General features: G+C 42.0%; 2 protein-coding genes across 10 annotated transcripts in view; both read left to right on the forward strand.

Moving 5' to 3' along the window:
* MAP2K4 (mitogen-activated protein kinase kinase 4) overlaps positions 1-11,988 on the forward strand; it is a 105,355-nt gene extending 93,367 nt beyond the window's left edge. For 8 of the 9 annotated variants that reach the window (XM_082441429.1, XM_082441431.1, XM_082441430.1 and 5 more), the window contains 4 exons: positions 1,393-1,470; positions 3,883-4,031; positions 8,162-8,207; positions 9,404-11,988. In XM_082441429.1, the coding sequence (XP_082297555.1) occupies positions 1,393-1,470; positions 3,883-4,031; positions 8,162-8,207; positions 9,404-9,517 (387 nt within the window). In that variant the 3' untranslated portion in view covers positions 9,518-11,988. The remainder of the gene's footprint in view (positions 1-1,392; positions 1,471-3,882; positions 4,032-8,161; positions 8,208-9,403) is intronic. The other variant, XM_082441437.1, reaches the window with a different exon arrangement.
* Positions 11,989-12,191: 203 nt separating this feature from the next.
* Positions 12,192-27,825, forward strand: part of MYOCD (myocardin) — a 492,789-nt gene continuing 477,155 nt past the window's right edge. The window contains exons 1-3 of the mRNA XM_082441359.1: positions 12,192-15,567; positions 19,019-19,092; positions 20,254-27,597. The gene's annotated coding sequence lies outside the window, so the exon portion shown is untranslated. The remainder of the gene's footprint in view (positions 15,568-19,018; positions 19,093-20,253; positions 27,598-27,825) is intronic.

A 27,825-nucleotide genomic window follows, 5' to 3' on the forward strand; every position in this document is an offset into this window, starting at 1 on the left:
CATGATTGCAGTTTTTAAACATAAAGTGTTTTATGGCCCAGATCATGGTTTATATTAGTGAATGTTCCATGTGAGCTGGAGAAGAATGTGTATTCTGCTGTTGTTGGATGGAGTATTTTCTCTCTTGGTTGACTATCTGGGATTTTTATGTAATGTGTATCTTATCAGGTAAATAAATATATTTATAAACTAAAAGTAAAAGTGAGGAGCTTCCAGTGAATATTTACGCAACACAGTACTCATACTCAAAACAAAATGCACAGGTCTCCAAACTAATTGTCGCTGACAGGCAGAGAACATAACACAGTGGCCATTATGCTTCTCTGGACGCTTCTTTCAACAGCAGTTACTGTCAGTCTTAGCTAAGGATCCATTGTCAGCTCTGGGCTACTGATACCCTCTCTCTCTTTTCTTTTCTATCCCTGACACACTATGTAAATAATGGTCCCTTATTTCAAGGAAATGTAAAAATGCTCCCTTCATAGAAATTACTAAAAATGATTTTTGCTGTTTTTATGACAGGATAATATATTATGATACTGGCAATGCCTTAATTTGGTTAACAATTAGACTAATTGACAAATATCTTTAAAGATATAGATGTAAATCTGTATCTTTTTTTATAATTTATTTATTTATTTTTGTCTGTGTTGGGTCTCCGTTGCTGTGCGCAGGCGTTCTCTAGTTGCGGCGAGCGGGGGCTACTCCTCGTTGCGGTGTGCGGGCTTCTCACTGCGGTGGCTTCTCTTGTTGCAGGAGCACGGGCTCCAGACACGTGGGCTTCAGTAGTTGTGGCACGCGGGCTCAGTAGTTGTGGCTCGTAGGCTGTAGAGCGCAGGCTCAGTAATTGTGGTACACGGGCTTAGTTGCTCCATGGCATGTGGGATCTTCCCAGACCAGGGCTCGAACCCATTTGCCTTGCATTGGCAGATGGATTCTTAACTACTGCGCCACCAGGGAAGTCCCGTAAATCTATATCTTTAAAGGTATCGATATTTAGCTTTATGATAAAGAGTGAGTGGAGCAATTATAATAAATTTAGCTCATACTTGCTTTTGTGTCTCAGATATACTGTGGTATGTCCTTATTCACTGAAGCAAAAAGTGATAAGATCCAAAAACTTAGTCTTTTTTTTTCTTCTTTTTACCATTACTTGCTACTAATCTGGCCCTGTAATTCTTTTATGTTTTTCCTTTTTCCTCCCCTTTTCTCCCTCTGTCTGTTCTCAGCTTCAGTTTTGTAAACTCTTTCCTGTTACTCCCAGTCTGTCCCTAGACATGGATTCCTCTAGGAGTGTGCTGGCATTCTGGCTGCCTACCCAGCTCCTGCTTCCATTACTTGCTCCTGGAGGGTGTGTGTAATGAATGACTGTGATTTCTCTTTGTGTTTTAGCCTGAAAGAATAGACCCAAGTGCGTCACGACAAGGATATGACGTCCGCTCTGATGTCTGGAGTTTGGGGATCACATTGGTATGTTCGTGTTCACTCAACCTTGTCGTTGTTGTGTTATAAGACATTTAGAGATAAAAGAAAATTTAACCATAACCAGTCTTTCACCACTCATAAGAACATATCCGGTCTCTTCTAGTCTTTGATTTTATATACCTGTTTCTCCCTGCCCCCCAAGTGTAGAAAAACAAGTTTTTATCTTAAAAATCAAGCTAGAGTTGATTATTTCCCTTGTGGTTTTGTGAAGCGCCTAGGGCTCTTTAAGGTAGTGGCTCTGGATCTCTTGGCCACAGATACTAGGAGTCAGAACTGCGCTCAGAGCAGGAACAGGGAGGCCAGCTCACCTGCAGTCGGTGCAGCAGTGCAGCTGCATCCCCATCTCAAGCCGGAGTCGTATGTCCAGTTATACTGTGGACAGTGTGTGTATTAGGTGCACATACTTATATGTATGAAGGTAGTTACATACTACTTGGAATCTTCTAATCACCGATTAGAAAAGTCACAAATGCTGAAAGTAATTCTACTGTTGAAGGACAAGAACCACCGAGGTGACAATTCTCAGTGAATGCCTTAGAACAACACTGAGCGAGAAGAGTAAGAAGACTACTTAGTTTGTAACTAACAAGCATGATGAAATATAAACTGTCTCACCTGTGGACTGTGTTGAAATTTTGGTTCTATTTTAAAAATAGATTTATTTGCTGATTTCCTTATTACCAAAATTTGTTTTGAAGTTTTAGATCTATTTTCTTGTGCTTGCTGTTTTACCAGGGCTGAATGGCACTTTTCTGATCTCAGACAGAGCAGCTTCTTCCACATTGGAATTTTCCATCAGTATAGGTGAATTTTCCATCAGTATAGGTGGGGCTGTGTCCTGTTTGGTAGGCAACCCAAAACTTTTCCTCCCATCTTCAGTAAGACCCCAGAGCCCCGAGACACCAGGTTCAGAGCAGTGAACTTTTCCTGTAGCTTATTAAATAATCTCCATTTGCTCATTGGCATTATAGGGTGCTAAGATCCTCTTCCTGAGGATCACACACCCTTGTGAGCTGTCCTTGGTGCGTCGCTGTGCCACACCTAATGAATTCTGCGTCTAGAGACATGAAGGCTGACAGCTCAGCTCTGCACAAGACTCCATCTGGTTTCCCTTGTGACCAGACGTGGGAGACACCTTGTGGAGTCTTTTCTCAGTGTGAAGCCACTAACCAGAAGGGATTCCTTCCCAGTTAGTCAGGAGAGAACACAGAACTTGGGAATCTTTTAGGTCCGGTGACTGGAGCAAGACCTATAGCTACCAACTGAGACAACTGTTTGCATATAAGGAAGGGATAGTCACAATTCAGAAATACCTATCTATATCCAAGCCAGTTATGCTTAAAAAGCAAGTTTTTACTTTATTGTAAAAACAAAATTTTGTTCTGTGAAAGGTTTTAACATAGGAATATTTTTAGCAATTTCCTTTAGTACCTCTGGCTAAACTTTGTTTAAAAGCAAGGCGCTCAGTACTTATAATTGCTTTTTAATTTTTCATAGAGACATTATTTTCATATAATTTTTTTACAATTATGAGATGTGTGAAATTAACTTCTAAGATTCTAAGTCTTTCACCTTATGATGTTGTATCCTACTGTTTCCTTCTCTTATTAAAACCTGTTCTCAAGAATGAATCTAATGAAGCAATTCCCATTGCTGTGAATAATCAAGGAGGTTTACTTCTTCCCAAGCGTTTGTATTTTTATCAAAAAGAAACCTCAGCCAAAGGAGTGGATTTGCGCATGTGTGTGCGTGCCCACCTGCCTGCTTTCCCACAGGCGCATGTGCAAGTGGAGACGGTGCTGAGCTGGAGGAGGCCTCTTCTGGGGAAGAAGGCCCTCCCGTACCAGCTTCCTGTCGGAGGATGGCTTTATGGTTGCTTGCTCGCCTTCCTTTCAGTGTGCAAACTGGCACTTCAATATTTGACTAAACTGACAAAATCAAATCTCAGTGGAAGAAGCTCCAAAACCGTCTTCTCAGATAGCGCTCTGTCTGTCATGTGCCTTCTCTGATACGTTTGGGGTCGCCTGTCAGTGCACGTGAAATGGGGTTCATTTAGGCCATGCTGCAGATTTAAACCTAGTTCTTGGAAAAAGCACAATTTCTAGGTTTCCATTGTCCTCAGAACAGAGTGGGAGAAAGATGAGAATACAATTCACAAATATGTTTGACCTGTGGCAGATATGGACATACTATCTTGATTTCTAAATATCCTTTCCACTTAGCCTTAATAATTCTGAAGATTGCACCTCAACCTGATCTTGATTTGAGTCAAGGCTTTTTCAAGAGTTTTGCTTGGAGTTTAGATTTACAGTGTGGTCTTTCCAGTGAGGAGTAATAAGTACTGGATTAATAAGTAATGCCCAGTGTATTTTGCTTTTTCCTCTGTGTTCTCTTTAGTACGAATTGGCCACAGGCCGATTTCCTTATCCAAAGTGGAATAGTGTGTTTGATCAACTAACACAAGTTGTGAAAGGAGACCCACCACAGTTGAGTAATTCTGAGGAAAGGGAATTTTCCCCAAGTTTCATCAACTTTGTCAACTTGTGGTGAGTATTTGATTTATGAATGCTCAAAGACATACGGTGAGAGGACAGTGAGGTAATTACTTAATCTTAGCAACAATGGTACTTTATACTGGGGAAGGGGAGCCTTCTTCATACCGCTCTGTCTTCTCAGCCGGGACTCTGGATCACTGTGGCTACATGGAAGGCTCCAGCTAGCCTGGCGAGGCATCGCTCTCTTATTCTGCTACTCAGGTACTGATGAAAAACAGATGTGGGTGGTGGAGAAGCTGCTGCCTCCAGATTTCTAGTACCTTGTACAAGAAATACAGCCTAGGTGAGATTGATCATCTTATTCTGATGTGGTTCTAACAATGAAATTGTACCAGAATCACTTGGAAGCTTTTACTAAGTTAAGATCCTGCCAGATCAGACTTTCAGGGGTTGCTCTCTGCTCTGACCTGACACATAACCCAGCTGGGTGTACGTAGTAGTGTCAGGCCCAAAGCTCAGTTGGTAGAACCATATACTGGCTCACGGAGACCTCATTCCAAGGAACCTTATTCCAATAAAGTTCCTTATTCTAGGAACCCCACGCCTGATATTGTTCACTCCCCTTTTTACAGGTGTGTATGTGTTTGTAGCATGTAAGAATAAATATACACTGATATAGCAACAGGACAGTCGTGCCTTGTTATCTAAATTTTAAATAAAACCTGTTTTGTTATCATTTGAATATTTTTGATAATTATTCTGTTTATCCAACATGATTTAAAAGTAAAATATATTTATGAGCAAAAAGCCAGAGCATTTTGTATATTCTTCTTTTCATTCTTGAAAATGTTTTTCTTTTTCTTAATTTTTTCTTTCCAGGAATGCTGTTTCTCTCTACTCTTAGGTCCTGTAAGACTAAGACTTAATGTTTCACGGTCTAGCATTGCCCTCTTTTTGAATATGTAGAAAACATTTGTTTGACTCCAGTTTTCAAGTCCCTTTCATCCTCTCTAACCAAATTCTACTTTTGTGTTGGTTTTCAGAGGGGAGAAGAATACCTCAAGATTTTTAGATAGAAGAGGGCCATAAGGATGACTCAAATTGGCTGCTTTTTCCTTTTAAAAAACAATCTACTTTTACCAATTTTCACACATATATACAGTATATAATTGCAAAATGTGATCATTTTATATATTCCACTTTAGTGAAATATTTGGTTAAAAGAATCTGTGTGAGTCATAGAGCATAATATCTAAAATAATCACCTGGGAACACTCCACCAGGACTGCTTTCTTCTTAATTCCTGATCTCTCTGTTGGTTTTGTTTTATATGTATATATATTTATATTTACTTTTTATTTCTGTGTCCCGTGGTTCAAGTTCTCGCCCATAAATAATGGTTATAGACTTGAATCTCACGTTGTTTTCCCTGAGTAGGTACATAGTTCCATCTCATTCCAGATCATTAAGGTCTACAGTTGAAGTATTATCTGTTTTTGTGATATGCTCGTATCAGCTCTCCACATTTGTCCATTCTCCCTTCTACTATCCCTCAGCATTTTCTGTTATCTAACCTGGATCATTCAGATTCCTATTTGGTTTCCTCATAATCCAATATCACCTTGTTCCGAGCCATTTTCCTTCTTTTTGTCACAGCTGTATTTTTTTATGATGCATGTCTATCCAATCATTACTTCTTGTTGAAAACTGTTTAGAACGTGCCTTCTTAATGGAGTGCTATCACCCCTAAGGGACAAAAATTTGTTCTGGAGAGCCAGAAAAATCTTGCATAGTATAATGGTTTGTAGCAGATATGCAGTATTTAACTTTCATGGGAAGGGAGGGTCATAATGAAAAAATGATGAAGAAGCATGAAGTCTAATGCTAAGAAAAGCAACAAATGAAAACCTACCATATAGCTCAAGGAACTCTACCCAGTGCTCTGTGGTGACCTAAATGGGAAGGAAATCCAAAAAAGACGGGATAAATATATACATATAGCTGATTCACTTTGCTGTACAGTAGAAACTAACACAACATTATAAAGCAACTATACTCCAATAAAAATTAATTTAAAAAAAAAAGAAAGAAAAGCAGCAGACTAGAACATAAAGCTGCTTTTAATTGAGATGAGATTATGGAATAGTCTAAAATACACTTAAAATAAGTATATTTAAGATGCCCAAGGAAGTAAAGGTGTAAGTTTCATTAAAACTGAGGAAGAAGTAAACAGAAATGAAACAGTTGGATATGAAAACTAATTAGAAGGCTTGGAAATGAAAAAACATAGCTATTGATACAAAGATACAACAGATGTGATGTACTCTGGACTGGAAACACTTGAAGACAGAGTTGGGGAACTGGAAGATGGACTTGAAGGGTTTCCCCAGCATGATGTAGACTAATATGTATGAAAGAAAATAGTTAAAAATCAGTGAGAAGAGAATGAGTAATTCTAAGATGTATGTAATGGAAATGAAAAACAACTCTGAAAGTGGAGAAACAATATTTAAGGAGATAATAGTGGAAAAGATTTGAGAATTGATCTAGGATAGGTGCTCAGATTTCAGTTAAAGTCTCTGTATCACGTAGGATAAATAAAGGTAAATTTATACGAAAATGCACTGAAGCAAAATTGCAGAACAATGATAAAGTAAGAGTTGGCAGGAAGAGAACTTAGAGTACCTGCAAGAATGAATGAATCAGACTGACAGCAGACTTGTCATCAGCAACACTAGTTGCCAGAAAACAGTGGAGTCATAGCTCCAGACTGCTGAGGAAAAATAATTGTCAGCCTCATCCTAAAATTTTATACATGGGCACTCAATTATCATTCAAAATAAGGAGGAAATATAGATTTTTTTTTTTTCAGGAAGGGAAAGCCTAAGAGTTTACCATTTATAGATTGTTTTGAAAAGATATATTTGACCAAGAAGAAAAGTAAGCCCAGCAAAAGGGTGTTGCAGGTTGGTTCCCTGGAAAGCAGGCTTTGGGGACAGTAATAAGTGTACAGGAAGTTGGTTAAGTGGTAGGTAGTGATCTTTGGATCAACAAATAGCAAAGGGAGGGAAAGCAGGGTTAGGCAGAAAGGGGAGCTGGGCTGCAGTGCAGCCTCAGCAAAAGCCTCCACCAGCCCCGTAGGAAGCTGTGAAGCTGGGCTGGCCCTCCAAGGTTGACTCGTACAGGAGGAGGGTCTTGGATTTTTATGCCCCTTTGTGGATCAGTCATTAGATACAGGCTGGCGCCAGAAGGCCAAGGTGGCTCTCTTCAACTGATGCCATCCCTTAGAGGCCACAACCGAGGGCTGCCTGCAGGCAGCCCTCCCGGCAGTGGAGGAGTAAGTCCTTCATTCCTAAAGAGGGCTTCTGTGTAGCACAGTGAGGCGTCCACTACAGAAGGTGCAGCTGTGAAGAACAGCACTGAGTTTAGATATAGGGGACCTGTATTGCCCAGATTCACGTCTGATACTAAAAAAATGAATGTAATTGAGGTTGGAGGAGAGTGGTGATTAAGGTACGGTCCAAGATAGATCGGGAAAATACAAACAAAATGAAAGCACTTCTGGCAACATTAATTAGACAAGGTAGAATTGAAGGGGAAAATGTCAGGAGGGCAGAGGTTTTTAATATATCAATATAGTCCTTAGTGAAGTTGTACTACTGTAAACTTTTGGAACAAAGAACAGAATTAAGATACAGAGTGCAAAAATGTTTTAATTCTAAGGATAAGTTTATAAAATTCATACGTAGTTGATCTGCCAGACTCGCTGGATTACAAGTTTCTCTTAGGGTAGTGTCCATATATATGTGTATATATTTAGAAACACACAGATACACAGACATACACACTTACAATTTTATACTTATACATGCATTCATACGTTTAACTACATAGTATTCTAACATGTAGCTATGCCATGATTTATCCAATTTTCACCAGTTAACTTGTTTCTAATTTTTCACTAATGCTCCTACATTGAATATCTTAAGGGTAAATCCTTAGATTGTAGATTGCCTAATTTTTTGTGTGTTTTTTATGTTTGGCAGGTTGTCTGCTTTGTGACTTTGTATCTAAAGGAAAAAACAACTACGTATTTGATTGTAATATTTTGTTCGTGAAAATAAAAATACTTGGGTAACTGTGTGTCCATTTTAACGATGTTAATTTTTGTGTTATTTTAGCCTTACCAAGGATGAATCCAAAAGGCCAAAGTATAAAGAACTTCTGGTGAGTCTGAGACTTTGGGAACTGGAGATATCTCCTCACTCCTGAATCCTCCAGCATGCTGGTTCACTAAGCAAGCAGCCGGCCTCTCTGTCATAGACTGCTTGACCTTAATGAGTGTTGTTAAAGAATGTTTTAAAGCAAAGAGATTTGGAAAGAGAAAATTTGTAGGTCTAATTTTCCTACTAATTTACTAGCTAGATTCTCATGGAAAATTTTGGCCTTTACATGTTATAAAAACTACCCGAAGGAGCTTGAACATTCACTCTGAGGAGCCATTTTCCACTGCGTGGTCTGTGTGTGTAACACAGCCATAGGAATTTATTGTGCTTATCCTGCTTTTATTAAAAGCTCTCACACAAACTGACATCGTATGACCAATTCTCATTTCGTTGAAAGTTCTCACCCTTCCATGGAACTCGGACTTTTTAAGCAGTCTACCGGATCTGGCCTTGGTCTTGGCAGTGAAGAAAGTCCTGTGACCTAATAATGTGGGAATATTTTAGGAAAAGACCCACTTGTCACACTAGCTTCTGGTTCTCCAAGGATGTTAGGTAGAACTCCAGTCAACCCCAGCACTGACTAAACGTATTTGGTCAGTGTACTTAGCAAAGCTATGAAAGAAAAATATCGCTGGGGGTGGAGGACAAAAAAGTGAGTTTGCAAGGCAGATACAGAGCCATGGGCTTTGGAGAGTACAGCACACAAGCTCATGGGAGAAGTTTCCATTGTGCCTCTTTTGGAGTGGGGGTCAGAAGGGTCGAAACTGAAACCTTTTTGTGAGGTCCTCCTGCTACATGTGGGGAGATACGGGAGGTTGGAGTTTATGCCTGTGTCCCACGAGGAATAGCGACCGGGATTCATGCAGTTCTTCTTGGCTCTCAGATGGCGGCGGAGGCTCCAGCTATGTTTTGTGCTGAGGAATGTACCGTCCTGGTACACAGATAAGTTTCCAGACCTCACAGCCAGGGTGGCTCCTCCAGAGCCTGACACCGTGTATCGTATCTCAGCGGCTCACACCCATGAACACGTCTGCGTGGAGTGCAGACTGTGCTTGCCTTGCTACAGTCATTTACAGCTCGACCTGGCCGGAGCCTGCAGTTCTGTGCTGTGTCGAAACTGGGAAAAGTTCCGTGTGAGCTCTGATGCGAATATTGATCATTTTTCTTTTCTTTTTCTGTTTTTCAATATTCTTGCAGAAACATCCCTTTATTTTGATGTATGAAGAGCGCGCTGTCGAGGTCGCATGCTATGTTTGTAAAATCCTGGATCAAATGCCAGCTACTCCCAGCTCTCCCATGTATGTCGACTGACATCGCTGCTACGTCAGACTCTAGGCAAAAGGGCTGAGAGGAAGCAAGATGTAAAGAATCTTCATCCTGTACCACAGTGTTTTTATTGCTCGCCCAGACACCATGTGCAATAAGATTGGTGTTCGTTTCCATCATGTCTGTATACTCTCGTCACCTAGAACGTGCATCCCTGTAATACCTGAGCGATCACGCAGTGTTAGTGCCGGTCAGAGAGACCTCATCCTGCTCTTTCGTGATGGACGTATTCATGAAATGTGGAAGTTCGTATGATCAATTTGTTGACCGTGATTAGATCACATCTTAAATTCATTTCTAGACTCGAAACCTGGAGACGCAGCTACTGGAGTGGTGTTTTGTCAGACTTCCAAATGCTGGAAGGATGCGGTGATGGGTGCGCTGTGTCTGAACACAGACTCGGGCTGGAGTGAGAAGAGCGGGCACGGCCAGCGAGACACATTGCCTTCTGGAGCTGGGAGACGGAGGAGGGGTTTACCTTCTTCACCAAGTGCAATAGGTTTACTGATGTGACATTCTGTTGCTTTACAGCCACCGTTGATGTCTGGGGATGGATGTACTTAGCCAAATTCCTTCCCTGTTTGAGATATCATGTTAGATCAGAAGGAATTTATCTTTACCAAAAACCATGTTGCGTTCAGAGAGGTGAACACTAAAAGATTGAGACAGGACAGAACGTGTTCTTTTCTCCTTCCCCAGTCCTCTGCTCTTCGCTGGGCAACTCCGGAGTCTGCCACTTGTCAGAGAAGGTGCTGATCCTAAGAACTTTCATGCTCAGAATTCGGTGTGCTGCCAACTGGATGTTCCACCTGCCACAGACCACCTGGACTGGACGAAGAAAAGAGTGTGGAGGGCAAAGTTTACAGATGTTTTTAATCCTAGAATCTTACCTGGAACAACTTGTAGCAGCTACATATTTCCCCTTGGTCCCAAGCCTGATGCTTTAGCCATCATAACTCACTAACAGGGAGAAGTAGCGGGTAGCAATGTGCCTTGATTGATTAAAGATTTCTTCTAGGCAGCAAAAGACCAAATCTCAGTTGTTCGACATCACTGGCCCAGGTCTTCAGCTTCTGCATCTCTTTGCCCACCTGTGTGGTCTATTGCCACTATGTGACTTCTGCTTAATCCAATATTTCGCCTTTTTCTCCTATATCAGAAACATTTATAATTACCAAGGATGTTCCTTACCAAGGATTTTTAGCCCCCAGTCTCTTACATGCTCTACTGTTTAAAAGGCTGAGAAGCGTGGGGCCCGGCTGATGTGGTAGGTGATGAAGGAGCACCTTTTCTAGAGACACCGCTTGACCAGAGGAGGATGGGAAACGGCAGTCTCTTAGGTGAGACCATCACCTGCGAGAATCTCGAGCAGGTCACCACCATTTCTTGGAATTGGGAGTCTACAAAAAGACAAAAACCAGAAAACCCCCAAGGAACCCCAGAATAGTTCTAAGAGGCCGTTTAAATCTGCCATCTTCTGCTGTCCTTCCTCCCTTACCCATGGGCCGGGTCTCAGTGGTTTCCCTCTGGCCTCCCTGGCCCCGAGCGTTTGTGTGACAGTCAGTCAGGCAGCACCGTGAGTGGCTCCCGCACACTGGAGTAGAAAGCTGCCGTGGTCTGAGACGCAGATGGGGCTGCGACGGAACCAAATAGTGGTAGGTGTTGCTGTGTCTCCTCCCAGGTGACGGTCACAAACACTTCTCAACAATAAAGGGAGAATGGTGCTGTTTACGGTTACATCCCTGTAAATTTCAGAATTCACCCGTGGTTTATCGCTTTGGTCCACTTGCCTGGTTTTCCTGTTTTCTCCCCCATGGCACCTGAAGCCCAGGCTTCCCAGTGCTCTACAGGAGGCCCTGCAGTGTCTGCCTCTGACCACACCAAGCCATCCTCCTCCACCGTTCCCGGGGACACCAGAGGAATCTGCATCTCTGCTGCCAGCCTTCTGTCGGCTCAGCATAGGGTCACTTTGCCATGTACCAATGGAGATAGAAGCAATTCTGACTGTCCAGGAGCTAATCTGACCGTTCTGTTGTGTGGATGACCACATAAAAAGGCAATTTTAGTGCATTAATCATAGATTATTATAAACTATAAACTTAAGGGCAAGGAGTTTATTACAATGTATCTTTATTAAAACAAAAGGGTGTATAGTGTTCACAAACTGTGAAAATAGTATAAGAACTGTACATTGTGAGCTCTGGTTATTTTTCTCTTGTACCATAGAAAAATGTATAAAAATTATCAAAAAGCTAATGTGCAGGGATATTGCCTTATTTGTCTGTAAAAATGGAGCTCAGTAACATAACTGCTTCTTGGAGCTTTGGAATATTTTATCCTGTATTCTTGTTTGAATTCTTCCTCTATTTAAGATATATACATGGAATCGAAGTGTTTATGTAATAGTTCTATCCTTTTGCCTGCAGGTCAGTTGTAATAAATCTAGGATGTGATGACGACTTTGTAATTTGATTTTCTGAAGCCAGACCCTGAGAGGGGAAAATCAAGTAAATTCCATTAAATTATCTGTGCATTTCACATTGGGAAAAATTCTCTTCTTCTGGAAGTGTGTATGGCTTCTTTCTTCCCCTCCCCCGCCCCGCTTCTTCTGGTTGCTGTTTCTCTGCTTATTCTTCTTGGAAAGAAGCTTTGCTTTCTGTTTGAGCGGGCGTGATGATGGGGTCAGTTCAGATTTGTTTCTTTCTTGGTTGCCCTGGCCTGACCCAGCATTTCTTACTGCTGAAGGAGGAGGGTGCCGTGTCACGGTGGAGAGACAGCGTGTGAGAACCCGGCCTGCCGCGGCCCGACGTCTGGCTGCTCCCCGTCCTGTGGCTGCTGGGCAGGCATCAGACGTCAGCTCAGATGCCTTCGTTCTCGGCTACTCGAGAGAGGAGGGGGTAGGGAGGAGGTCGGTGGGTCAGAGCCCTGCAGAGGTCAGGCCTGGGAGGTTTATGGATGGAGGACAGTGGAAATGAGAAAAAGCCTTAGAGGCCTGGGAACTACCACAGAGAAGAGCCTGGAGCTCCAGCCCCGGACCGACCTGTTGTGCCCCCAGCTGTCGCTCGTTGACGACATCCTGACTCGTTGAACACAGACTAATCCAGCACCTTACCCTTTTCCTGTGCCTGCTGCTAACCTGATCTCGGAGGCAGGAGACACCATCACAGAAGCAGGTGTGGTAGCTGTCGAGCATTGTCCAAGGAAGGGTGTGGCCAGAGGAGTCCTGGCCCCTCTGGCTGAGCCTTGTCTGCTGGGGAACGGAGACCCCGTGGCCGGAGTTTCCAGATCCCAGCTGAGCACCAGCTGTGCGCAAGACAGAGTGTCGCAGGTGGACCATGTACTCCGTGCTTCGTGGACACTACCTGTGTTTGCTAACCTCAGCTTATCCTGACTGTAGCCTTCCGAAGTCAGGTGGCAGAGGCCCTTTTCAGAGATTAGAAAAATACAAGGCTCAGAGAAGTGAAGTTCTGGCTCTGGTAACAGTAGGGAGGAGAGCTGAGATTCACATCCAACACTTACCATAAGAAATTACATGAATTAAAACACTGCCATCAAGAACGTGTTGAGCTGAGCGCTGGGAGACTGAACTATGGGGATAACTCCACTCAAGCCTTACCAAGGGCTGCTTTGCTGCCTTGAAGTCCGAGGTTCTGGGGCCACACTGGGGCTTAGTGGCCGCTATGAAGGCAGCTGTGTAGAAGGTAGTTACTTAGAACTAACCAGAGAACTCTAGGTCCTAATTCTTAAGCGCAACATCTGAGAATTCAGTATAGAAGCCTTGAGGTCCCCATCAACATGATGTAATGTGGCAGTCACTGAGGCAGGAAAAGGACTTGAGGTGGCTCTTTTAGTATTAAAATGCCCTTTCACTTCTTGATTCCATCCATCTATCTTAGCTGCAGGAGGATAGATTAGGGATGCATGAAGTCTTGAAGGTGCCCGGATGCTGGCTGCCCGTCTTAGAGGTGCAGAGGTGGTTTGTGTCCCCAGCTCTCAGCCAGAGCTGTATGCTCCAGTCACATCCGCAGCATCTGTGCTTGTTACTGGTGATGCGACGGGTAAAGAACCTAGAAACTGTTGGTCTTGACCTTGTTGGCTCCCTTAAATACCTTGTTAAGTGGTTTGAGGGAAAATCCAGTCAGCAATTGGTGGCTTCCTTCTGAGGGTCCACTGTAAGACAGGTGTCGTGGGAAGTTGGTATTAGACCGTGTAGTGTAAGGAATGCCCATAGTCTGTGAAACATCAGCTTCCATTGTCTTCTGGGGATTTACTACAGACTAAAGTGATGTATTATTTGGTCTTCTCCATCTTTCAGGTAAATGAATATCCAGGAATTGTCATCTCAAACCTTGAAATCATATGGGTTAATAATTCAGTATCCGCAATAACAAATTATTTCTGATGATATGCCAAAGTGTATTTATATTTCTTACATGTAAAATGTGATTCTGCTATTTAAAATTGTCAGTCCATATATAGCATAGTGTAAAGTCAAAATTGAGTCATCATAATGTATAATGAGTCAAATTTCTATCTGCATGTGAAATTTCTCTCTACATACACATTTTGCTGAAGAACTGTGAAATAGGACTTCTAGTTTTTCATAGCACTTACTGATGTAATATGAAGACAACTCTTTGAGGTCGAAAGGGTATTGTTTCCTCAGTCTTACAGGGACTGTAAGTTAGGAAGTTAACTTACAGTTAACTTCCTAAATAGTTAGGAAGTTGCTTAAGGTCATAATCATATAAGGAACTGTACATCATGCCAAGGAAGGATTTTATCTCATAAGTGCTGGAGGACCAGATGAGATTTTAAGCAAGCAAGTGGTTTGATGTGTTTTGTACTTTGGAAAAATCATTTCAGTGACTATGTACGCTGGAATGGAAGTGGGGAGATCTAAGACCAATTAAGAAACTTGGAATATTCTAGGCAAAAGTTGGGGGAGGTGTAGTAGTGGAATGGACAGGAGAGGATTTAAGTGACAGCTTCGGGTGGAATTAGCTAACTGGCTCCTGATGAGGGGAAGAAAGGGGTGGGGTGGGAGCTTGGAAGAAAGTTGTTTTCCGGCTTGAGTGATTAAGGTTCCTGTACAGAATCTGTGTGCCATTCACAACCTTTCATTGTTTACCGAACCTGCTCTGCTCTGTTATGCCTTCTTCTTGGTGTCTAAGCTTGTCCCTTCCATTTGTAATTCTTTTCTTCACTTGTCTTTTGAAAGCACCTGCTTATTCTTTAAGACCTGGGTTAAATGTCACACCCTCTGGGAAGCCTTTCCCAATTCTGTCCTCTAAGCTCTAATCACTTAAAAAAAAAAAAAAAAACTCTATGCAGCATTTAATCATGTTTCATTAGTTGTCTCTTTCCTTACTCATTTGTGAGTTGAGGTCAGCCTTAGTCATCTTGGTGGCCCAATGGTGTAGTCAGTGTGGCCGTCCTACAATGACAGTGCTTTTCAGTTAAAAAGGACATGTAAGCCTGATATTTTCACACCTGAAGGTAGCATTTCATCCTGTTGAACCTAGATGATTTTTTCCTAGAACAGCGCGAAGTGAATTGGATTTACATGTCCATGGCATATTTCTGCTAAGAGCAAGGAAGTGAACATGGACTGTAGTTGGCGTACCACACAGTCAATCGTCAGCAACGCAGTCTTAGGTCCTGTGTGAGCAGAAGTAGTCAACTGTCACTGACATGTACTAGTGACGTCTGTTGCTGACAGCTTAAATACCATTAACAGTACTCCTAACTGGAGTAACTACACTGGTAATTACAAAATAAAATTACGTATTTTAAAATGCTTTCCCCAGTTGGCACAAAAGTAAGGAATGTCCGAAGCACCCCCATAAAGAGAAGAAGCGGGAGCTCTTTATCCCAACCTGCTTTCTCCTGTTTCTAGAAAGTAAATCCATTCTCAGAGCATGAAGAGTTGCTTCAGTTGAGGACAGAAAAAAGTGTTAGGAACTTGCTATGAGCAACTTTTGTTCCTGAAGATGTGAGGGCCTTTTGAAAGTTGTCTAACCAAGTGCTGACAGGTGAGTCTCATGCTGAGAGTTTCTGCTGAACCTTGGTAACCTTGAACTTTTGTGTTTAAAATTATAAAGGGTTCAGGGCTTAGGAAGTAAGGTGTGGTGTCTGCCGCATGTGGGATACCTACTAGGAAATCCTCCAGGAAGGCTGGGACTTCAAAGGGCCACGTACAAAGTATAAAGTGGACAAAGAAATCTGCCAAGTGGTGGAAGATTGAATGGAAACGTACTTGCCTTCATCTTGGCACTGGACGCAGGAAATATTTAAAAATCTCCAAGAATCCATAACCACAAGTCAACTTCCATGTGGGTTCATGGTTTGAATTCACACTACCTCTGTGGTCCAAAAACCCAAGCAGAGAGTTTAAACAGACCTAGGTTAGTATCGTCCCCAGGTGATTGGCAGAAGCAACTCAAAATCATCTTTGGAGGAACTCTTCCTTCAAGTCAGGTTCAAAGGATTACCACAGGTAAGGCTCAAAGGAAAATGAATAGCTCACAGTCAAAAATCACAAAGACACAAACAAGATGCTGAATGAGAACCAGCAGAGACCACAAGCAGTAACAGGGACTTATCAGATGAAGAATATAAAATAAATGTTTAATATGTTAAAGAAATCAATGGGAAGTTTGAAAATATGAGCCCAGGAATAAGAGACTATTAAGTCTATTGAGAAGTGAAAATGATCAAATAAAACTTCTCTAATTGAACAATGTAGAGATTGAAGTAATAAAGTGAGTGGTGCGGTGGAGACTTCTTCCTTCTTCCCCCACCCCACCCACCCAGAATCTTCTCCTTGCCTTCCTTCTAGCAATAAAAACACGAGTTTTATTTGGGCATATAGTTGCCTAGCTAGTGACTATTTCCCCCCTCACTTTTATTTAGATGATTGGTTATTAACTAATAGGAATATAATGAATACTTGTGAAAATGTAAGTCATAACTAACAATAACCTGTATCTAACCACACAGTTTACTTATTATCACATTTCCCTGCTTTTCCTGACACAAGCTAATCCTCCTCCTGAATCCCCGTGGTGGTCATTCACTTGCTTTCCTTTCTAACTATTTTATCTTTTTTTTCTCCCTCCCTCCCTCCCTCCCTCCCTCGCTCCCTCCCTCCCTCCCTTCCTTCCTTCCATAGGTAGGTAGGTAGGTAGATAGATAGATGGATGGATAGATAGATCAAGCATATTTTTGAGTTTAGGTCTTATATTTTATCAAAAAGTCATGCTGTCTATACTATTTCAGGATTTTTCCTCTTAATATCCTATTACATCCATATTGCATTTTAATTGCTGTATAATATTCCATTGCATTAAAAATGGGTTATTCTCCCATTCATGGGCATTTATTTCCAGATTTTTCTAGAGTGAACAGTACCACTATGAATATTCTTGTCCATGTGTCCTGCTACACAAGTGACAAAATTTCCTTTGGGTGCTTGAGTCAAATTGTGGGATCAGAAAGTATGCATTGAATGTTCAACTTTAAGAGACAATACCAAACTGTTTTCCAAGTAATTGCACTAATTTACTCTCTACGTCTTTCCCAACATTTGGTATTTCAGACTTAATTTTTTCCAATTGAAGAAGTTTAAAGGGTGTCCCACTGTGACCTTGATATGACTTTCCCTAATCACTAATGATGAGATGCCTATATACACATTTATTAGCCAGTTAGCTTTCCTCATTCATGTTTCTGCTCAGTTTCTCATTAGGTTATTTATGCTTTATTTATTGATTTGTTATTGTCATTTATATATTATTGGTCCAAATTGCTCATGGGTATGTGTATTGAAAATACTTTCCCTCGATAACTTATCTTTTTACTTTTTAAAAGGTATCTTTTGATGAACAAATGTTATGAATATCAATTATTCAGACAGACAGCAGTATTGTATAATTCATGGTTTTTGCATATTATTTAAAAGACAGTATAAGATTTTATCCTAAGATTTAAAAATATTCACTCTATATTTTATACTAAGAGTTTTAAAGTTTTATTTCTGACATTCAAGTTCTAAATCCATTTGGAATTGATTTTTGTAAATGGTGTGAGGTAGAAATATAATTTCAACTTTTCCATGTGATAATCATTTTTTTCAGCTGCATTTATTAAACAATTAGTTCCTCCCTTCCATACTGATCAGACATTCCATCATTACCATATAAAAAAGCTTCAAACATGCATGGGATTTTAGGCTTTCGATTTTTTCCCATTGGTCACTTTGTCTCTCCCTCACCAATACCACATTGTCTTTACTACTGCTCCATCATAAACCCTGATATCTGATATCTCCTCCTGCTCTTCTTTTTTAACAGGTGTCTTGCCTATTCTTGACCTTTCCACCTCTATATACATTAAAAAAACAAAACAAAACTATTGAGCTATAATTCTCATACCATACAAAGAGGAATCAGTACTTCATTCCTCTTTATGGCTGAATAATATTCCATTTATGAGTCTAGCGCATTTTGTTTATCCATTTAAAGTGTACAATTCAGTGAGTTTTAGCATATTCACAGATATGTGCAACCATCACTGCAGTCAATTTTAGAACATTTTCACCACCACAAAAACACCCCTACCCTTGAGCTACGACCCCCAACCAACTCCCTCCCTGCCTCAGCCCTGAACAACTGCTGATCTACTTTATGTCTCTATGGAGATTCCCTACTCTGGAGTGGAATCACATAACATGTGGACTTTTATGACTGGCTTCTTAGCATGTTTTCAGGGTTTATCCAAGTTCATCCAAGTAGCATGGTATCAGTATTTTATTCCTCTTTATGTCTGAATAACAGTCCACTGTATGTGTCTACCACATTTTGTTTATCCACTCATTGGCTGAACGTTTGTGTTGTTTCTGCCTTTCGGCTATTATGAATAGCGCTGCTGTAAGTTTTTGTGTGGATGTACGTTTCTGTTTCTCTCATGCATATACCTACAAGTGGATTTGCTGGGTCATATGGCAAACTCTGTGTAATCATTTGAGAAACTGCCAGACTGTCTTCCAAATGGCTGCACCATTTCACATTCCCACTGGCGATGCATGAGAATTTCGATTTCTCCACATCCTTTTTATTTCCCCTGAGAGTTTTATGGTTTTAACTTTTAAATAGGTCAGATGGTTTTTGACCCATTTGATATAATCGTCACTTATGGTGGGAGGTAAGAGTCCAACTTCATTCTTTTGTGTGTGGCTCTTCAGATGTCCTGGCATCACCTGTTGAAAAGACTATTCTTTCTCCCACTGAATAGACTTGGCACCCAAACTGTTGAAAATCAGTTTGCCATAGATATATAGGTTTATTTCTGGGCTCTCAATTTTATTCCATTTTCCTATATGTCTATATGTCTTGTGCCAGTACCACCCTACTTAATTATCATTGCTTCGTGGCAAGTTTTGAAACTGGGAAGTGTGTGTCGTCCTACTTTGTTCTTCTTTTTCAGGGTTGTTTGACTATTCTGGATCACTTGAGATTCCATATGGATTCCAGAACCAGCCTTTCAGTTTCTGCAAAGAGGTCAGCTAGGATTCTTAGCGGGATTGTGCTGAATCTATAGATCAGCTTGGGGGTCGGTTTACCATGTTAACAGTGTTATGTCTTCCGACCCATGAACATAGGGTGTTTTTCCATTTATTTAGCTCCTCTTAAATGTTTTTCATCCATGTTGTATAGTTTTCAGGATATAAGATTGGCACTTCTTTTGTTAAATTTATTCCTAAGTATTTTTGATGCCATTGTGAACAGAATTGTTTTCTTAATTTCATATTTAGATTGTTAATGCAAGTGTATAGAAAGACAACTGATTTTTTTGTGAGATCTTGTATCCTGCAACCTTGCTGAACTCATGTATTAGTTTTAATAGACTTTTGTAGATTCCTTTGGGTTTTCTGTATACAAGGTCATAATCATCTGCAAATAGACATAGTTGCACTTCCTCGTTTTCGGTCTGGATGACTCTTGTTTCTTTTCTTTGTCTAATCTCCCTGGCCAGACTCTCCAGTACAGTCAGAGCCATCAGGGAGCAGATGTTTTCAGTGCCCCATGCGCACTGCAGCCTCCGTCTCCTGAGCGGGGGATGGGGAAAGGGAGCCCACCCCTCTTGATCAGACTCACCTGGGACTTGGTCCCCGAGACCGGTAGCTGGAGGCAGCACGAGCACCTTTGGGGGAGAAAGTCGTCTGTCTGGGGGCGGGGAAGAGGGGCCTGTGGTTTGGGCTGCAGTGGAGCCTCCTCCTTGTCGAACGGAGACGGGGAGAGCCAGCAGGTCTTGGTTCAAATACCACAGACTTACTTTTCTTACTGAATTTTTGTAGGTTTTCTTGAATAGATGTTTGTTTGTTCTTTGCCTTTAGGACCATTTGCAGAGGCTTAAAATTAAAAAAAAAATTTTTTTTTTCACCAGTTTTGCTGGGGAGGGGTCAGTGGAGCCCTTCTTAATGTTATGGCAGATGTTGATCTCTTCTCTCTGATTTTAGAATAATCTCATCAAGTTCTTTGAAAATTCTGTTTTGATTTTGATTGGAATTGCAGTGAATGTATAGATCAGTCGTTCTCTAACTTTAGCATAGAGCAGGATCACCTGGAGAGATTGTTAAACCAGGAATTGCTGGGCCTCACCCCTAGAGTTTCTGATTCGTTGGTCTTGGGCGGGGCCTCAAAATTTGCCTTTTTAACAAGTTCCCAGGTGGTGCTGATGCTGGTGGTCCGTGAACCATACTCTGAGAACCGCTGCTGTGAATCAATCTGGGAAGCATTGACATGTTGACCATATTATGCCCTCCCATCATAAACATGAGGTATCTTTCCATTTATTTACATCTTCTTTAATATCTCAATAAAATCGTGTTTTCTATAGAGGTCTAGCACGTTTTAGTAAGATTATTACTAGGTAATTTATATTATCTGGTATAATATGATCTACTCTTTATATTTTTTACTTGTATATAGAAATTAATTGAATTTTGATATATGAATCTTGATATATGATATATACATCATATTGCTAAACTCCCCTTTTTTTCTCTGATAACTGGCCTATAGTTTGTTTTGGGTTTTCTATTTAAGTGGTTATATCATCTGCAAATAATGAATGTCTCATTTCCTTCTTTTTTTCCTTAAACCTTAATTTTGTTTTTATTATCTTATTATTCTGGCTATGACCTCTAATCCCACAGTGAATAGAAGGGGGAGAAAAGCCATGTTTGTCTTATTCCTTATCTTAATGAGAGTGGATCTAACATCTCCCCATTTAGCATGATGTTTGCCCTGTTTTGTTTGTTTTGTTTTGTTTTAGTAGATATTCTTTCACCAAGTGAGGAAGTTTCCTTTTACCTTAAATTATGAAGAGTTTGTTTTGTTTTTAGTGAATGAGGTTAAAGTGTATCAAATGATTTGTTTGCATCTGCTGAGATCAGTATATGATTTTTCTTATTTAATCTATTACTGTGGGGAATTTTACTTACGGATTTTTCTAATATTCAACCATCCTTTAAACCATTCCTTAATTACTAGAATAATCACAGTTGTGTTTAGAATTTTCACATCCATAATCCACAATCCTGAGTGATGTAAGCCTGTACTTTTCCGTTCCTCTGAGACTTTTTTTTTTTTTTTGAAATCAGGTTACTTTTGCCTGATAGAATGAATTGGGGAGTTTTTCCTATCTTTTCTCAGACTAAGAATGCCTAGGTTTGAATCTTGGATCATCACTTACTGTTGCCACCTTGAGTCCTGTGTCTCAATTTCCTAATCTATGAGCTAGAAATAAAAGCGATAAGTGCCTCTCAGTGTTCTGGTGAAAATTTAATGAGAAAAATGCATCCAAAATGGTGACCACAGTGGTTCACCGGTGGAGCGCAATTATTAATAATCACGGCCTAAAAGGCAAGTTGCATTCATTCCGTCGACCACTTGGGGGAGCCATATAGCTGAAAAACAGACAAGTTCCCAGCAAGGTTAAGTAGAGATTCTAGTCTGAGAGGGAGAGTTAAGGGTCATCTAGTTTCATTCTCTCTTTTTTGCATTCAGGGAAACAGAAGCTCAGAGAGGAGAAGTGATTTGCTCATAGTCATGCAAGTAACTGGTAAGCTAAAGACTAGAGTTCTTTTATTCCCCAATTCATCAGCGAATCACTTGAAAAAAATCAACTTTTGTTACAAGCCTACTAGGTTCCAAGCATGGCTAAATTTACTGCTCCTCCTTGTAGAGTTGAAAATCATCCTACCCTTCTCAAGTTCTCGGCTGATGAATTTGTGTTGTACTTTTTATTTCGTTGAGATCTTTGCTTAAAAAGGAATAGATTAACAGATATTGTTTAATACATCTCATGCCCTGATATATACACAGTTCTTACAAAATACAGGCAATGGGTATTGCTTTCAAGAAACTTACTGATACACAAGGATAAGGACACACACACACATACTCTCTTGGTGAGCTCATCCAATTTCAGACTTTAAGTATTCCCTGTAAGTGGTTAACTCTCAACTTTATATTCCCACCTAGATCTTCCCCCCGGACTTCAGGCTCATTCATCTAACAGCTTACACAACATTTCCACTTGGAAGCCGTGAGGCATCTCATGTTCTTGTTTAAAACTGGCTCCTTATCTTCTCCCATCCTGCTCCTCCAGCAGACTTTCTTAGTTCAGAGCAACCCCATTCTTATGTTTGCTCAGCCAACCTTCCAGTTGCCTTTAAACCCTTTCTCTCCTTCTCCACGTTGAATTCACCAGCAAAAGTGTTGGCCGTGATCTTCAGGCTAAATCCAGAAACAGACCACTTCTTTCCACCTCCACTGCTCCCATCACGGTCCATGCCACCATCATCTCATCTCTGGTTGTTGCCATGGCTCCTAGCTGATCTCCCCGCGCCTGCCCTTCTGTAGCTTACTCTGCAGAGTGGCAGAGGGATGCTGTTAAAAATCTCTGTCGTGTCACTCAGTCCTCAGCTCAGAGACCTCCAGTGGTGTCCCATCTCACTCAGGTCCTTGTAACCGCCCTTCCAGTGGTGTCTCCAAATATCTCTAACCTTGTCCCCTACTCTTTCCCCACCTGGCCTCTCAGCTTAGCCACACTGACCTCCTTGCTGGCCACCGCACATTCCAGGAAGCCTCCCACCTTAGACCTGTCTCCCTCGCCTGCCGTTCTCTGACCCCAGACGCCTGCAGAGCTCCCCCCTCACCTCCTTCCTTCCTGTCTGCGCCCCCACATCGCCCCTCACCACTCTTCAAAATTCCAACAGCCCCCCCCCCACACTTCCTTTCCTTCTTCCATAGCACGTACACCCCAAATTCTAGATATTCCATTTATTTTACTTAATGTCTATCTCCCTCCTGGAGAATGTTAGCTCTGTGAGGGCAGGGCTCTCCATTGTTTATTGCTACATCTCCAGCACAGAGCAGTGCTTAGCGCATTGTTGGAATGAAAGATACAGACTTCAGGAGCTAGTCTGTGTGAGGCAAGGGGTGCTAGGAAAGCAGTAAAACAGTTTTGACCTGCTTATCCCTGTTTGGTTTGCAGCAAGTTTCTGACTCCCTCTTGGTGTGGGCAATCATCTAGCCCTGTCCTTGATCTTACACATGAGTGTGAGGGTCTTTTTTTTTTTTTGCTCTAAAATTATGGGATGAGTTAATATACTGCAAAAGTTGCCATACTGCAGTCAGAGCCCGCAAGTCCTCTAGTTATTGTGAGGCAGGAGGCGGTGCTTCTTGGCGGGGAAAGTCACTGGCCACGAGATGGGTAGGATGTGATGAGGCAGACAGCGGTGCTGCATGCAGGAGATGTCTGGAGATGGTGGAAGGCAGGTCAGACAGTGACAGAAGGGTCCTTGAGGGGTATGATGGGAAACAAATCTAAAAAGATAGGTTGAAGCCATGTTTGCAGAGATTTGTCTCCAGGTCAAAGTCCAAACTCCTTAGTCTGGAATTTCGTGGGCGAGGCGCAAATGATTTCGAGCAGGAAAGGACCCAAATGGTAGTTTAGAAAGGTTCATCTATGCAGGATGGATTAGCGGGAGGTGATTCTGGAGTCGGACGGCTGTTCAAGATTTTTAGTCTTGGGTGGCAAGGGTGTGGACTCTCATGGGGACAGTAGGACTCCAGCTGGAAGAACAGCTGTGAGACGCATTGTGAGGGAACTTGGAAGAAGACTTGGAACTAGAAGGCTGGAAGTAAAGAACAGGGAAAAGAGAAAAGTCACTTAGATACGCAGCCAAGAATGAAAGGAAGAAAGAGGAAGGCCAGAGAGAAAGCTGCATTGTGGAGGAAGATGAGAGTTGCAGGGACTATCCTAGTGAGTTCGAGCCGCTATAGCAAAAGTACTTTAGATTGGGGGACTTCAAACAGTTATTTCTCACAGTTCTGGAGGCTGGAAAGTCCAAGATCAAGGTGCCAGCAGATCTGGTGTCTGGTGGAAGCCGACTCCTGGCTGGTAACAGCCACCTTCCCACTGTGTCCTCACATGGCAGGGAGAGGGAGTATGTCTCTTCCTCTTCCACTACGGGGACCCCACCCTCATGACCACCTCTAACCCCAGTTACCGCCCAAAGGCCACCTCCAAATTCCGTCCCCTTGGTGATGCGGGTTTCAACATGTGGATTTTCGGTGGGCGCCCACATCAGTCCACAGCACAGACTCTCAGAATTTCCCAGGTGAGGAGACTCAGGGTTGGGGTCCCCTTCTGAGTGTTCCCGAGCAAAGCACCAAAGTTCAAGAGAATATTCTTTTCCACACGGGAAGATCTGTGTTGTCTGAAAGCAGGACAGTGAGGAGAAGATCAAACATGCTGGGTAAGGAGCAAGCTGGAGAGGTTGTCCTTTACGAGGAGAGCGGTCTCTCACTTGTGGAGACAGAAATGGGGGCTGGCTGGAGCAAGAGAAAACATTTGGAGGCAGAGGTCAGGAAACACGGAGGAGCTTATTGCTAGGTGATGCTTCCCAGGGAAGAAGGAAGCGCAGTTAGCTGGCAAGGGTGGGATGAGACGCAGAAGTGGGATTGGGGCTTGTTAAAGAGGGGGAGGAACCTGGCTAAGGACGGTGACTGCAGAGCAAGTGCCCGAGCTCAGAGTCTCGTGACCAACAAGGTTAAATAGCCCTCACCTCTGCCACGACTCTCCATGCCCGTACCCTGCTTTATTTGTTTGCTTGCATTTATCACTACGTAAAATCATCTTATTTATTATTTGAATATTAATTTATGCCTTCCTCTTTAGAATGGAAATAAGGGGAATCTAATGTGTGAATGACGACAACGGTGAAGTTACTGGCCAGGAGCAAAGCCCGGGTGCCAAACGCACTTGGATCCAATGGAACCTTCCACCCATTGATCTTATCATCTTCTCACTGTTACTCACTCCTCTCCTGTTCTTGCTTCCTTCATAGCCTGCTTAAAATCCATGGTCAATCACTGAAATCATTTTCTTGCCCCCCTTCATTGTTGGTGTGGTTTCGAAACCATAACCCTGACATAATTTCACTCTTTACCCAACCCAACTCTTTACCCATCTGGCACCACACAAGCTTACATGGTACAACGATCCTGTGTACACCAAAAAATACGCTTACCCTTTCTACAGAAGAGGGTGCAAAGGCCCTGAGTGATGTTCAGTCTTCTTGATAGCCTATAACTTAAATAATATGATATAAAGTGAACTACTATTAATATATCTGTATTAGATGATAAGCGGAAAAGAGAAGAAAATAAAAATGTTTGCCGCATACACATACAGAGACATATTCATAACAAAGTAAGGAAGAAATACTTACAACAATGATAGTCCCCATAACAATGATAGTCTTCCCTGGTCACGCGATTGTAGCTGATATTTATAACTACCTTATTCCACTATTCCTTCCGTATTTCCTCAGCAAGCACCTCCTAGTCATGGTTCTTTGCCTGGTGAGGTGATCCAAACCTGCATTCCTGAAAGGACTGGTCCTGCCTGAATTGGATTGTAGTTTTCCACGGGGCAGGGTAGTACTGATACCCTAAACAATCTCCTGTATTCCAGACATCCTCTTCCTCATCTCTGTTGTGGAGTAGAGTCCAATTTCCCCTTGGGAGTCAGGATCAACCACCCCAGCCAGTACAATGACGCCTGACTCTGCCTGTCAATTCAGAGGCATGAGGGTCTCAAAGCGGTCGAGTGGGAATAGTCTTAACTTCCAGTTTAATGGAATCACTATTGTATCTTCTGGTGGAAACATTCCTGCCTTTGGAACTGAGACCTCTAGACCAGCAGAGCGTAAGGTCATGGGAACAGGAAGCAAAACTTTTGCTAGCGGATCAGTAGGGGTAAGAGTGAGTGGTACCACTGCCATTTCCACCTCTTGATTCCTGGACCGATGAATCTTGGCTATGGGAGAAATAGCCCCATAGTTTAAATGCTGATTTAGAGCATATACAGACTCCTGAGAACATTACCCCAGGCCTGCAAGGTCAGGGAACCAAGGTGGGAATTCTGCCAGCTGCTGAGTAGATCTATTCCAATTTTGCTTCTCAGACTGGGTGAAATAATCACAGGATGGGTTCAGAGATGCACTGGACCCACTGTGAGATGTACCTGAACTAAAACTCCATTGATCACCTGACCTCCCTAAGCCCCTACCCTGACTAGTGGACCACAGGGACATTTTGGGTCTCCTGGAATTAGTGTCATTCTGAGCTGGTGTCCAGTAATTTCCCAAAAGTCTGATTATTTTCTTTCTCCAATGCACAGTCATTGGTGAGAGGCTGTAGGTGCCTTTGGGGGAAGGCTAGGAGAAAGATTAACAGTATACATTTTTGGCAGTGTACTGGGGTCTTTCCTCAATAGGACACGGTGGTCTTCCCTTCATTCAAGGGGTTCTGATTCTGTAAACCGGCTCAAGCTGGGGAATTGATTAGGGAACCATGACTCTTTATTTTGGTGATTCAACTTGGACTTCTGTTCACTCAGCCTAAAACTCCTCTGCCTATACAGGTCAAGTAAGCATTTAGTAGACTGTGCCTCGCTTTCTCTTCTGGCACACCGTGATCCCCTGCCAGTGCCATAGGTCTCTGTGACTCAGACTCTTCTGATCGCATATTTGGCTCCACTGTCCATTATGGTCATCACACCCACCTTGTCTTCAGCAATTAAGGGCCAACATTTGGTCCCTGCCACTCCAAGATCCAATGATCCCTCTTGTATTGAAGGATCCCAGCTCACTGGCAGCAGATTCCACTGTAACTTCTCACCTTCAGAGATGAACAAGCACAGAGCAATTCAAGGATGCTAGGCTCCCCTCGTATATTTACTTCTCACAGTCGTGGTGAAGGGTGTGTCCTCTGGACCCTCCTGCAGTAAGTGAGCAGGTCTTACGTGACAAATCTGCTCGAACATTCCAATCTCCCTGAGCCTTTGGCTACCCTCCTCTACAGTATACCAAGGCAGTTCTGATTTTTCACCTTCATTTAGTATTTACCATCTTTTTGTCCATGTTTTAGCCACCAACCACCAAAAATACCATGAGAACCCTTGCTAACCCCTTGAGCTACAACATCAAGTCCAGAATCTCTGTTTAATGGGTCCATATCAGTAAATTCAACCTTATCCAACTTTACGTTCCTTCCACCATTATCTCTGGGCTTTTCCTGGTGGGAAATTTTATGATTACTAATTCAATCTTTTTATTTGTATAGTCCTATTTATATTTACCATTTCTTCTTCTGTCAGTTTTGTATAGCTTGTATTTTTCTAGGCATTTGCCTGTTTCATCTAAATTATTTAATTTTTTGGCATATGGTTGCTCATAGTATTCACTTATAATCCTTTTTATTTTGGTAATGTCATTAGTGATGTTGCTTCTTTTATTCCTGATTTTAATTCAAGTCTTTTCTCCTTTACGCTTGGTCAGTCTAGCTAAAGGTTTGTCAATTTTGTTGAATTTTCATTGATTTTTCTCTATTGTTTTTCTACTCTCTTCTCTTCCCCAGAACTCCCAACACAGTTCTACGAGCAGCCTTTACCACTGAAGCATGGGATCATGGAAGACAGCCCTGCAGGTGAGGATCCTTTGCCATCCACGATTCCTCTTCCTACTTAAGGTGAGGTTGGTGGATTAACAGCATTGAAATCACCTGTGAGTCTGTTAGCCCTGAAGACGTGAAGGCCTCCATCCCAGATCCCGATACTAAACCACAAGCTGTATGTTAACAACAGCCTCTGGGGAATCGTTTGCACATTCGAGTTTGAGAAGCACTTGGTCTGACACCTTCATCTTGCAGGTGAGA

This window comes from Balaenoptera physalus, assembly GCF_965194825.1.
Source record: "Balaenoptera physalus genome assembly, chromosome: 20".
NCBI classification, from domain to species: Eukaryota; Metazoa; Chordata; class Mammalia; order Artiodactyla; family Balaenopteridae; genus Balaenoptera; species Balaenoptera physalus.